We start from the raw sequence: 12,561 nt of genomic DNA on the forward strand, positions 1-12,561 counted from the left end.
CCTGTCTGAGCCTCCGAGCGGACCCTGCAATTACCTCCATCCAAAACAGCCACGTGGGGACCCCTGGGAGGAGTGGGGCAGGTGGGCAGAGCCAGTCCTTGCAACAACCGGTTCGGTGAACCAGATGCAAAATTGGCATCCAGTTCACCCAAACCAGCCCGGACCGGCTGAATCCCACCTCTGGTTTGTGTTGTGCATAGTCGGGTGCTATCATACACTCAGAGGTTATCTGCAGGGGGAAAAAATTAGTTTAGAATTACAGTAGGTAGGTTCTTGCTACCCTTGTTAGTCAAGATCTTTTGAAAGGGTTGGGCTGCAGTGACTAAATCCACAAATGCATACCAAGCAATTTAAGTGTCTTCCCCCAGTGAAGCAAGGTATGGAGGCTGAAGCCTGTTTCTCTTAATCCATCCCAGCCCAAGACTGCTATGCATTACTCATTAAATCTCCTTTGTTCAAAGCTGTAGAGAAAGCCAGTGGGTTTGTTTTGAATAGCGAGTGAAGGATTGGCGCACCTAATATTTAAGCAAGATAATTTTCGTGGAGATGGGAAATTAGCAATGATTCGCATTCTGATGTTAAGAACTCCGGAAAATAAAATAAACCCAAAGGGCCTCCCCATTATTTCTCCCCCCCCCTTACCTTCACCCATTCAACCCTGAGCTCCTCTGCCAATGGGAATGAAATACAGATAGTCCTCAACTTACAACAGTCTATTTAGTGACCGTTCAAAGTTTCAACGGCATTGAAAAAAGAGACGACCGTTTTTCACATTTACGACTTTTGCAACATCTCCCTGATCATGCGATCAAAATTCCGATGCTTACTGACTGGTTCAGATTTATGACCATTGCAGCATCCTGTGATCCACTTTTGCAAACTTCCGACAAGCAAAGTCAAGGAGTCAGCGGCAGTGATTCACTTAACAACCGTGACAGGAAATGTCATAAAATGGGGCAAACGACTCACTTAACAACAGCAATTTTGAGCTCAATTGTGGTCACAAGTCGAGGACTACCTGTGCAAACTGAACCCTGATGTGAGTCCTAATACATGTAGATTATTAGAACTTGCATGGTTAACATTGGGGAGGAGAGCAAGTTATCTCAAAGAAAAGAATGGAGGCTGCTTGTATAAAAGCTTCTATGATAGTGTTAACACCAACAAACAAATGAACGAACAAAAACCAGAGACCAGGCTACATCAGTAGGTTTTTTCCCCAACCCTGTGCCAGAGCATGTTATCTGGCAAGATAAATTTACTCAGAAAATGGTGGAAACATGCCCAAATCAGCAAAGTCTTCTATGTTGTAATTGCCAGTCCCTTGTGTTGGATCCCCTGGAATAGGTAGCATATCCTGTAAAAGAATGAAAAAAGGAAAAGAAAATGTGATTTTTGGTTTAACCTGGGGCTGGGGTGAGCCGAGGTGGCGCAATGGTTAGGGTGCAGTACTGCAGGCCACTTCAGCTGACTGTTATCTGCAGTTCAGCGGTTCTAATCTCACCGGCTCAAGGTTGACTCAGCCTTCCATCCTTCCGAGGTGGGTGAAATGAGGACCCAGACTGTGGGGGCAATGTGCTGACTCTGTAAACCGCTTAGAGAGGGCTGAAAGCCCTATGAAGCGGTATATAAGTCTAACTGCTACTACTGCTACTGCTACTACTGGGGTAAAAAAGCACTCTTTTTGAAACTTCTGCAACTCAGGACCAACACTTAGAGAGAGAGCCGTAAACCACTATGAAGCAGTATATGAAGTCTAAGTGCTATTGCTATTCTAGTTTTGCATCTTGTGTGAATTCACAGTCTGTTGGGTTTAATGCACCCTGCAAAACAGATTAAGGGTTAATTTAATAATTAGGAAGCATGTTGGTCATGAAGTGTGGGAGATGGTGTAGCACGGTGGTTAAGGTGTTGCTTTGGGATTGGAGATCCAGGTTTAGGTTTCAAGCGCTGGCCCAGTGGTTAGAATGCAGTACTGCAGGCTGACTGCTGGCTGCCTGCAATTTGGCAGTTCAAATCTCACCAAGCTCAAAGGTTGACTCAGCCTTCCATCCTTCCAAGGTGGGTAAAATGAAAGCCAGATAGTTGGGGGCAAGATGCTAACTCTGTAAACCGCTTAGAGAGGGCTGTAAAGCATTGCAAAGCAGTATATAAGTCTAAGTGGTATTGCTATTGCTATCTAAGGAGTTCTCCTCTTCTGGTGTCCAAGCAGACACTGAATAGGCAGTTGTTATCGATGCCTTAACATGGAATCCAATAGCGAGCAGGAGTTGGGTGTAATCATTGCTATTGTGGCTCCTTCCAATTCAACGACTCTATGGAATCCCTAAAGCCATAGAACAATGGTGCCCAAACATTTTTTGGGTGGTCCTCACTCAGTGGTGGGTTGCTCATCCCGTTCCAACTGGTACGGTTGGAACGGGGCCGGCGGCGTCCTCGTGCATGCACGCAGTTCACGCATACGTCTTAGCGCCTGCGCGATGCTCCAGCTGCTTGCGGAGAATCACGCAGCCGCTGTATGTGCCATGCGCCTGCGTGAAAGCGCAGAAGCCTTCAAAGACCGGTAAGGAGCGCGGGCGGGTGGGTGCGCCCTTTGGCGTTCCCGGAAGTTACTTACTTCCGGGTTCACCGACCAACCGGTCCACGCGGACAGCTGCGGACCGGTTGAAACCCACCCCTGTCCTCACTTACCTGGAACACTTCTGTCTGGCTAGTTTGCTGGTGAGGATGCTGCTCACTGTTTTGCTGGTTATGGTGCTGACTTTGCCACTGGGACCAGACCTCTGAAGGCCGTCCTTGAAATTGTCCACTGCTTTGGCTGCTCTCCGCTGGAAAACAAAAGAAAAGAAAATCACTGCGATGATGATTCTTGTTAGATCATGGCTTTCCCAGGTGGCTTAGCACCTCTTCATTTGTGATTCTGTCAACCCAGTTTATACGTAACAGCCGTCTGTAAATCCACATTTCAAATGCTTCTAGTTTTTAACTGAATCTGTTAGCTACAAGAAGAGCCGAGGTGGCGCAGTGGTTAAATGCAGCACTGCAGGCTACTTCAGCTGACTGCAGTTCTGCAGTTCGGCTGTTCAAATCTCACCGGCTCAAGGTTGACTCAGCCTTCCATCCGTCCGAGGTGGGTAAAATGAGGACCCGGATTGTTGTTGGGGGCAATATGCTAACTCTGTAAACCGCTTAGAGAGGGCTGAAAGCCCTATGAAGCGGTATATAAGTCTAACTGCTATTGCTATTGCTATTACAAGATACCTGCTGACAGAATACCTTATCCTCCTTCCTATCCTCCTTCCTGAACAAATCAACCGGTGATAAGCAATAGAGTTTCACCTTCCATGAGATCGTTCTATGCTTCTCTATGCAAGGGAAAAAAATTCTCCCTTTCTCTAAGCAATGAGAGGCACAGTGTTATCCAGGCTGGATAAATCTGAGCAAGGTCTTTGCAGAAAACAGGTTAAGATTCATTGCTTGCCTTTGATTCTTAGGGTAGGCTTCCCTCTCTTTCCTGTCACTTTACACAACATCCCTGGGTACTGCAAAGAAGACCCTTCTTTAAATCATTTATTGTTGTTGTTAGTTGCGAAGTTGTGTCTGACCCATGGACAATGTTTCTCCAGGCCTTCCTGTCCTCTACCATCCTCTGGAGTCCATTTAATCTCATGCCTACTGCTTCAGTGACTCCATCTAGCCACCTCATTCTCTGCTATCCCCTTCTTCTTTTGCCCTCCATCGTTGCCAGCATTAGGCTCTTCTCCAGGGAGTCCTTCCTTCTCATTAGGTGGCCAAAGGATTTGAGTTTCATCTTCAGGATCTGGCCGTCTAAAGAGCAGTCAGGGTTGATCTCCTCTAGGACTGACCGGTTTGATCGCCTTAAAAAACATTGTATAAATGCATACAAAAAGGTCTATCAAGAGTCAAAAGGAGACATTTTGCTCCCAACCCTCCAGAAAACGAAGAGTCTTTCCAGGATTATTCCTCAAACTGTACGTTCATTCTTCTCAAAGGAGAACACTAAACCTCTTTATTATAATAAGAATTAGAAACTTGCACTAACTTTTAATTTGGCTTTTATATATATAGATAAAAAGTAGGTCTTTTGGACTATTTTTGAATGTAGTCAAAAGGCCTACTTTTTATCTATATACATAAAAGCCAAATGCCACACACGCATCATCATGAACTCTCCAGAACCGTAAAGTCTACAAACTTGAAATTTGGCATCTATGTTCCTCTTGGCTTTTAGGTGCTTGCTAAGAAAGGATTTTTCAAAGTGACCATCAGATCATTAGTATTCCTTATACAGTAATTAACACACTCCGATGCTAAGAAGTTCTACTCCCCCCACCACCAGAAAAGAACTCTGTTCCAACTGCCAGTTACCTCACATTCCGTTACCTCAGTTCAAACTGGCAGATGTTCTACTCCTTCACTCAGGAGTGGTCTGGGGCTCTTTATAGTACTAAACATCGGTACCTCACCAAAATGTCTATGTCTTTCACCTATGGAACTTCTTCCGGACTCAAGGCAGCGGGAGCAATATTCCCTTATGTGTTTCAATCACCGGCTACCACTGAGCCAACGGATTGAACCGGAGTGAACTGGATTTCTCCTGCATTGCCCGATCACATAGTTTCATTGAGAAGCACGGATATCCAGCTAGTATTATTATATTAATAATACAAACAATGGTATATTTATCAGCATGTTTTTGCAGATAAACATCGTTTGATGCTGATCTTTTTAAAAACAAATCCCGTTGGTAACTTTTGAATTAGAAGAACCAGTGTCCTGAAAAAAAACAACACGCTAGACATTACATTCAGTGTCCGGAAAAGCAAGTTTTGTTTCCCCTTCTCCTTGCCTTAGGCTGGAATAATTCACTGTAGAACTTTTAAAAAAGAAAAAAGGAAGGAAGAAAGAAAGAAAACCACAGATATTTTGGTTTGCGTAGGCTTTGATGTTTATGTGCTCTATTCACCTTTTGTTTCTGGCATTTCCACTCACACCCTGTTCTGAATTTTCAGTAAAGACTGTTTTGGTCGGGGGGTAGTGCTTCAATTTGCTGAACTGAGAACACATCCTGTTCAATTTCACTCCCACCCCCAACTTTCGTTTCTCTGGGGGATTTTATTTTAAAAAATTCAAACGGGAGCAAATTGTCAGCTGAAAAGGAATCAGCCTGGAAGAATACTGGGCTATTAGCCAGTTCGAATTCTTAAGTCTATTTTTTTCTTTTTTTTGCAGTCACAATGCCTTTATGCACACAGTGTTATATTTTGGCTAGCATCACTTTTGGAAAACTCTGTATTTGAGTTCCTGAAAAGGGGCTTGCAAGAGCCAGCGTCATGGAAGCTGCCAAGAGTAACAAAGATAACCCTTGATAGGGATCACGGAGTCAAAGCTTCTAGACCAGTGGGTGTGTTTTTTTCTCAAACTCGGCAACTTTAAGATATGTGGACTTCAGCCCTCAAAATTCCCCAGCCAGCATGGAGAATTTTGGCAGTTGAAGCCCTCATATATTAAAGTCAACAAGTTCAATATTTTCAGACTATTGCCTTGCCTTCTTCCTCTTAGAGCTGAGAGAGGAACTACCCCAAAGTCACCTAGCTGGTGGGACTAGTGTCCCAGTTTCTAGACTAGTTAGTGTCTTTAACCACTATACCAAATGGACCCTTAACACCTGCCAGTTCTATGATGCAACAACTAATATATACTATCGTGCTGTATTTCTTTTTTGACAATTTCTCTAGTTTTCTCAATACGATGAGTGAAAAGGTAACCACTGCAGTCAGGTTGTCAAAATTCAGAGGCTTGGCAACTGACTCCTCCTTATGACGGGGTCTACGTACCTGTATATTAATGCGCTAATGCAGTTATGAGCAACTTTCATACCTACCGTACCGAAGCCCCGGAGGTTTTTAAGAAGAGACTGGACATTCACTTGTCTGAGATGGTATAGGTTCTCCTGCTTGAGCAGGGACTGGATTAGAAGACCTCCAGTTCTGTTCTGTTCTGTTCTGTTCTGTTCTACCCTACCCCTACCCTACCCTACCCTACTCTATTCTATTGGAAATACTTCTCAAATTTATGATGGGGTACTGTGATCAACTTCTGTAATCTTCTGAAGAGCAAAGTCAATGGGCTAGATCTGTGTTACTAACACAACCAGGGGTGGGTTTCAACCGGTTCGCGGCAGTCCCTGCAAACCGGTTGGTCGCCGAACCCAGAAGTAAGTAACTTCCGAGAACGGCGAAAGGGCTGCCCGCCCACCCGCCCGCGGTCCTTACCTGGTTTTGATGAGTTCTCCACTTCCACGCATGCGCAGGACGCATACAGCGCCTGCACGATCGTCCAGGAGCAGCTGGAGCGTCGCGCAGATGCTAGCACGCATGCGTGCACCGCGCGCGTGCACGAGGATGCCGCCGGCGCCGTTCCAACCAAACCGGTTGGAACGGGGCGAGAAACCCACCCCTGAACCCAACCATGTTACTAACTTAACAATTGCAGTGAGAAAGGTCAAAAAATGGGGGCAAAACTCAACAAATGTCTCACTTAGGAGCAGAAATTCATGGGCTCAATTGTGCCCGTAAATCAAGGACTACTCATACATTAACGTGCTAATGCAGTTATGAGCAACTTCCATACCTACCAAAGCCCGTCGTCCTGTTAGCCAGGCTGGAATAGGCGTTGCCACTTGGAGAAGACGTAGCTGGACTGGAAAGGGGGCTGAAGGAAGCTGGGTCAGTAGGGTAACTATGGCTGGATCCAATGGCAAAGGGCGACGATTGGGCCTTGCTGGCTTGTGAAGGAATTTGCTGAATGGAGAGTAAACAAACAAAAATAAGATGACATATCAGTCCACATTTCTCACAAAGAAATGAAGCAATCCATCAGAGATCCAAGCTGATCCCTGACAGCCTCATGCATTACAACATCAGCTGTCTTTTTTTTCAGAGCTAATTAGGTCATTTGTTTTCATTTTTATGGCTTGGCTATTGTCATTCAAGGAACTGGTGGACCCAAACAATTAACTTGTGGAACTGACTATTAACTGGTGGAACGGCTGTGCCTGGACAATCACTTGCCTGAGATGGTATAGGCAGGGGTGGGCTGCTACGGGTTCGCCCAGGTTCAGGAGAACCTGTAGCTAATGTTATGGCCGACTTGGAAGTCCTTCAAATCCCACTCCTGGCTGCCCCCCACCTTCCCAGGAGTCGCCACGTGGCCCATTTTGGATACGAGGTAAGTGCAGGGCTTATGTGGAGACTCAGAGAGGGGGAAAAACAGGCCTCCTGGAAGCTCCAGAAGCAGTTTTTGCCCTCCCAGAGGCTTAAGGAAAGCCTCCGGAGCCTGGAGAAGCCTCCTTTCCCCGCAGTGGTGCATGAGGTCAACTAGGCCACGCCCACCCTGGCCACGTCCACACAGCAACCAGGTAGAGAATCCATTGCTGAAATTTTTGAAGCCCACCCCTGGGTTTGAGCAGGGGGATGGACTAGAAGACCTCCAAGGTCCCGTCCAGCTCTGCTCTGCTGTGATCTGCTCTACTCTAAAGTTAGAGGAAATTCTTCTCAAATTTGCAACAGACGCAAACCTGATGGGATGCTGCTTTCAGGTGTCGGAGACAAAAATTATGTCCTCGCTCAAGGATATTCCCAAAGCATCGTTTGGAGGGGAAGTCTCGTTATCACTCTACCTTCAAATATGCCTCTTGTGATCAAAACAATAAGAGCCCAAAATATAACACCCGCTTGCCCTGTAGCAAAAGAGATGTAAAACCAGCCTTTTGAAATTAATTGCCGTACCTGTCCGGAGAATGGAGGGCGACTTCCCGTCCAGGCAACTTGGCTTTGATTTAACTGCCGAGAAATCTGTGACAGATTCTGGCCTGTTGATGATGAGGACTGGATGTCGTTGACACCTGGGACATGGACCACAGGGGAGCTGCAGAGAAGAGAATGAAAAGGGATTTGGAAGATAGAAGATTGCTTGACTTCTAGTCCTTTGTTCTAAATGGACCAGTCCAAATGAAACTGGTGCTCTCTGAGCTTGATAGTTTTCTTGCAGACATTTCATTGCCTAACTAGGTAATATCACTGATGCTAGAAAGAAGTGGGGTTTCTAGAGAGGAGGAGGAGGAGAAGGAGGAGGAGGAGGAGGAGGAGGAGGAGGAGGAGGAGGAGGAGGAGGAGGAGGAGGAGGAGGAGGAGGAAGAGGAGAAACTGTGGGATCCTTGGTGCTTTTTGGCTGTTTTCTTGCAGACATTTCATTACCCAACTAGGTAATATCACTGATGCTAGAAAGAAGTGGGGTTTCTAGAGAGGAGGAGGAGGAGGAGGAGGAGGAGGAGGAGGAGGAACTGTGGGATCCTTGGTGCTTTTTGCGCTCGGTTGTTTTCTTGCAGACATTTCATTACCCAGCTAGATAATATCATCAGAGCTCAAAAGGACTGTGGTTTGTGGAGAGGAGGAGGAGGAGGAGGAAACTGTGGGGTCCTTGGTACTTTTTGAGCTTGGTTGTTTTCCTGCAGACATTTCATTACCCAACTAGGTAATATCAACAGTGCTAAAATACCCAGATAAGCAGAGATTAGCCCCAAGATTAATACAGTCAAGAAGTCAACACTATCAATGTACTGATGCTGTTACTACAATAATGAAACATCTGCAAGAAAACAACTAAGCTCAGGGGTCACCAAGGACCTCTCATTTCAACCCTGAGCTACAAATATTCTCTTCCATTGCTATAACCGTACGTTGAATCTGGCTATTTCTGAGCTCCAGTTTTCCCCTAATAACACTGAGGTCAAAAGATCCTATTCATGAATGTTGGCTCAATGTATGCCAAGTGTTGATTCTCTGCCTTTATTCATCCTGCTGCAAGTCACAGTACCTGAAAGATTTCCCAGAATGTCCTGGTTGGAACGGGCTCCCTTGCGAATAGATCTGCTGGTTTCCCGTTGTGGAAGCTGAAGGCATCATCTTTTTATCTGCTGCAAGTGCAATCAACAGAAAGAGACGATTCAAAACAAGGCAGCCATCATACAAACCAGGTTTAGCTTCAGTCCCACCATTGTGGCTGCCAAATTGGCTTTGTGACCATATCCTGTACTTAGCCCTCATTCCATTCAACTAATCAAGGAGAGAAGCAGCTTAGAACTAAGGAGAAATTTCCTGACAGTTAGAACAATTAATCAGTGGAACAGAAGTTGCCTCCAGAAGTTGTAAATGCTCTAACACTGGAGGTTTTAAAGAAGAGATTGGACCACCATTTGTCTGAAGTGCTGTAGGGTTTCCTGCCTGAGCAGGGGGTTGGACTAGAAGACCTCCAAGGCCCCAACTCTATTCTATTTATGTGTAGCCCACAAATGTTGTTTCATACTTCTGAATCTCTTCTAACTTTTAACAACAAAACACCATAATGGCAACATCACCAACAATTTTGTGGATTGGCAGCCTTCCAACTAAGTGCTACGTTCTTGTCTTCCAACACTATCTGTGGGATGATGACAAAAATTCCTCCTATGCAACATTGCGCTTGAATAAGATTGCTCGTGGGATCTTGCTGCAAATCAGAAGAACATTCTACAGATTGCCCCAAAGGTGATTTTTCAAGTAGCAACTGGACTTCCTGGTTTTTCTTTGAGGACATTTCACTTCTTGTCCAAAGAAGCTCCTTCAGCTCATGACTGAGAATCTCCATAGACATTCTACAGATGCATTTCACATATTCAACTAGGTTGACGTATTCCTTTTGGGTTGGTTTCTGCTGTTCTTATTTGATACCAGCTGATAACCCGGCATTGCCTGGGTTTTTATTTATAAGGGGAAAATGTCCAGACCAAATGTAATTTCTAATGTTGGATTTTCCCCCTTACCAGAGGGAGCCCCCTTGTGGAGTACTGTGAAGCCATTACCATGGCAACTCCACTGTGCTGTACAGTAGAAGCCATTTTATGGCAGTACAATAGAAGCCATTTTAAGGCACAACTGGCTGTATCTTAACAGAACACACACCCCAAGGTGTGTTAGGGGTGTCTCACCTCCACAGTATTTTTTTTCCAGAGAGTAAGTCATCTGGGTACCAAGTTTGGTTGAAATTGCTCGAGGCATTGCAGTTATGCTGGAATACACACATACACACATTTTTAGATAGATGATAGATAGATAGATAGATAGATAGATAGATAGATAGATAGATAGATAGATAGATAGGATATAGATAGAGAGTTAGCTAGCTAGATAAGATAGAGATAGAAATAGATATAGATAGATAGATAGATAGATAGATAGATAGATAGATAGATAGATAGATAGATAGGTAGGATATAGATAGAGAGTTAGCTAGCTAGATAAGATAGAGATAGAGATAGATAGATAGATAGATAGATAGATAGATAGATAGATAGATAGATAGATAGATAGATAAAGATATAGCCAGCTAGCTAGCTAGCTAGCTAGCTAGCTAGCTATAGATAGATAGATAGATAGATAGATAGATAGATAGATAGATAGATAGATAGATAGATAGATAGATAGATTGATTTGCTCATATCTAAGCATAGTGTGTGGTTCATTTTTTGTGGCTTATAATATTGACCGAACCATACTGTATGGTTATTTTATACTTTAAAATTCTCTCCAAAGCCATTAAATACATTCATTCAATAAACAGGTTATGTGTATGGATGACTGTTGCTCTCTTCAGCCCATGAGCAAGGCTGGTTCACTTCTTTGGAATCTGTCCTTTCTCTTCATTCTACTGCTCACAAGACTCCCATTTAAGAAGATGACGGGGTCTGTAGCGCATTAGAGCTTTCCTAGGTTGGATTGCATGGTGAGAAAACCTCCTCTTGATCAACAAGAGATGCTGGTGTCCGAATTGCAAACTTTTGACTTATGCTTCCAATTGTGCCTCATCTTCTCACCACAAGTTGCAAAATCAGGGTTTCAGAAGCAAGTCTCAGATGCAGGCAGGAATAGAGTCAGCATCTGAATTATCTAATAAGAAAAGTTCACCAAGGGAGGGCATCCCATTGCTATTCACCAAATCATGAATACGGCGGGTTCAAAAATTAAGTTGCTGACCAGGAAAGCAGAGTTCAACTCAGTGTAATCTTATTTATCTTGGCCTTCAGCCATGACTCGAAGAACAATGGCGAAGCTGTACCACATTGCAAATCCACCCACGATGTTGCAAACCACTGTCTAAAGACACTGTATTTATAATTGGCTCTTGGGAGAAGCTTTGAAAATCTTGGCCAGATTTAGCATTTGCTAAACAAAACTGGCTCTGTTTGAAGGGGCAGTTCAGTAGAGTGACAGATCAGGATTAAGGAAGGTCAAATTTCAGTCTTCCCTTGTCCAGAATGAGCTGGTGATCTTAAGCAAGTCATTCCCTCTTGGGCTGACTAAGGCTACAAGAATATTGTGTGGATAAAGTAAGAGTGTAGGTAGAAAGAACTATGCATCATTTTCTTGGAGAAAAAGCAGGAGGGGGATAAATATAGTTTGGTTAGCAATTTCTTTAGCGATGGATGCCTTTTGCAAATTATATGCACATATGCCCAGTGAACTAACACTCAAAAAAAAAAAAAAAAGGAGGGGGAAGAAAAAATGAAATTCACCACTTGAGCATCCAATTGTCATAAGGCGTTGGTGTAGTGCAGCCAAATCAGGTGAATTTGTGAAATTTCAATCCAAAATAATAAACATTTACGTCCCATTTTTGGAGGCCAGGGGCACCTCTGTTACCAAATTTTAAAAAAAATACATTTGGCATGACTATTTTTAATAAGTCAATCAATCTTCAATCAGAATAGAATTGGAAGGGACCTTGGAGGTCTTTTAGTCCAACCCCCTGCTCAAGCAGGAGCTCCTACACCATTTCAGATACAGTAAATGACTGTCCAGTCTCATCTTAAGAACCTCTATTGATGAAGGACCCACAACTTCTGAAGGCAAGCCCTTCCACTAATTAATTATTGTCACTATTAGGAAATTTCTCCTTCGTTCTAGGTTGCTTCTCTCCTTGATTTGTTTCCATCCATTGCTTCTTGCCTTGCCTTCTGATGCTTTGGAAGATACATTGACCCCCCCCCTTTCTTTGCCTCTCAAATAATGGAACTTTGCTATCAGGTCTCCCTAGTGCTTCATTTTGTAGTCCAAGGTTCGGCAACCATAAACACTCAAAGAGCCACAAAGGTCCTAACCGGAAGCCCCCCATTCAATTCTGGAGCCAATTCGCCCACCATAGAGTCTCCTCCTAGTGTGGCGTCTTTTCCCCCTGTCGATCAGAAGTCCACTTCCCTCACCATAGAGTCTCCTCCTAGTGCGGCATCCTTTTTCCTCTACCTGTCCTAACCGAAAGCCCTATCAATTGTGGAGCTGACTGGCAACAGGGAGCCACAGCAGAGGGATGAAAGAGCCACATGCAGCTCCAGAGCTGCAAGTTGCTGATCCCTGCTCTAGGCTAGCCATACCCAATTTCTGCAACCGTTTTTCATATGTTTTAGTCCCCAGGCCTTTAATCGTTTAAATTGATCATTTAATCATT

At 44.2% G+C, this 12,561-nt stretch overlaps 1 protein-coding gene across 1 annotated transcript in view; it reads right to left on the minus strand.

Annotated features, from left to right (window-relative positions):
• Positions 1 to 763: 763 nt before the first annotated feature.
• Positions 764 to 12,561, minus strand: part of ARNT2 (aryl hydrocarbon receptor nuclear translocator 2) — a 129,986-nt gene continuing 118,188 nt past the window's right edge. Inside the window, exons 15-19 of the mRNA XM_087704276.1 lie at positions 8,899 to 8,998; positions 7,812 to 7,950; positions 6,659 to 6,824; positions 2,692 to 2,828; positions 764 to 1,357 (exon numbers count right to left, since the gene is read on the minus strand). Coding sequence (XP_087560402.1) covers positions 1,259 to 1,357; positions 2,692 to 2,828; positions 6,659 to 6,824; positions 7,812 to 7,950; positions 8,899 to 8,998 — 641 coding nt within the window. The 3' untranslated portion in view covers positions 764 to 1,258. The remainder of the gene's footprint in view (positions 1,358 to 2,691; positions 2,829 to 6,658; positions 6,825 to 7,811; positions 7,951 to 8,898; positions 8,999 to 12,561) is intronic.

This window comes from Thamnophis sirtalis, unplaced genomic scaffold (assembly GCF_051295495.1).
Source record: "Thamnophis sirtalis isolate CommonGarterSnake01/CBP01778 unplaced genomic scaffold, rThaSir2_p1.2 scaffold_2, whole genome shotgun sequence".
Lineage (NCBI taxonomy): Eukaryota > Metazoa > Chordata > Lepidosauria > Squamata > Natricidae > Thamnophis > Thamnophis sirtalis.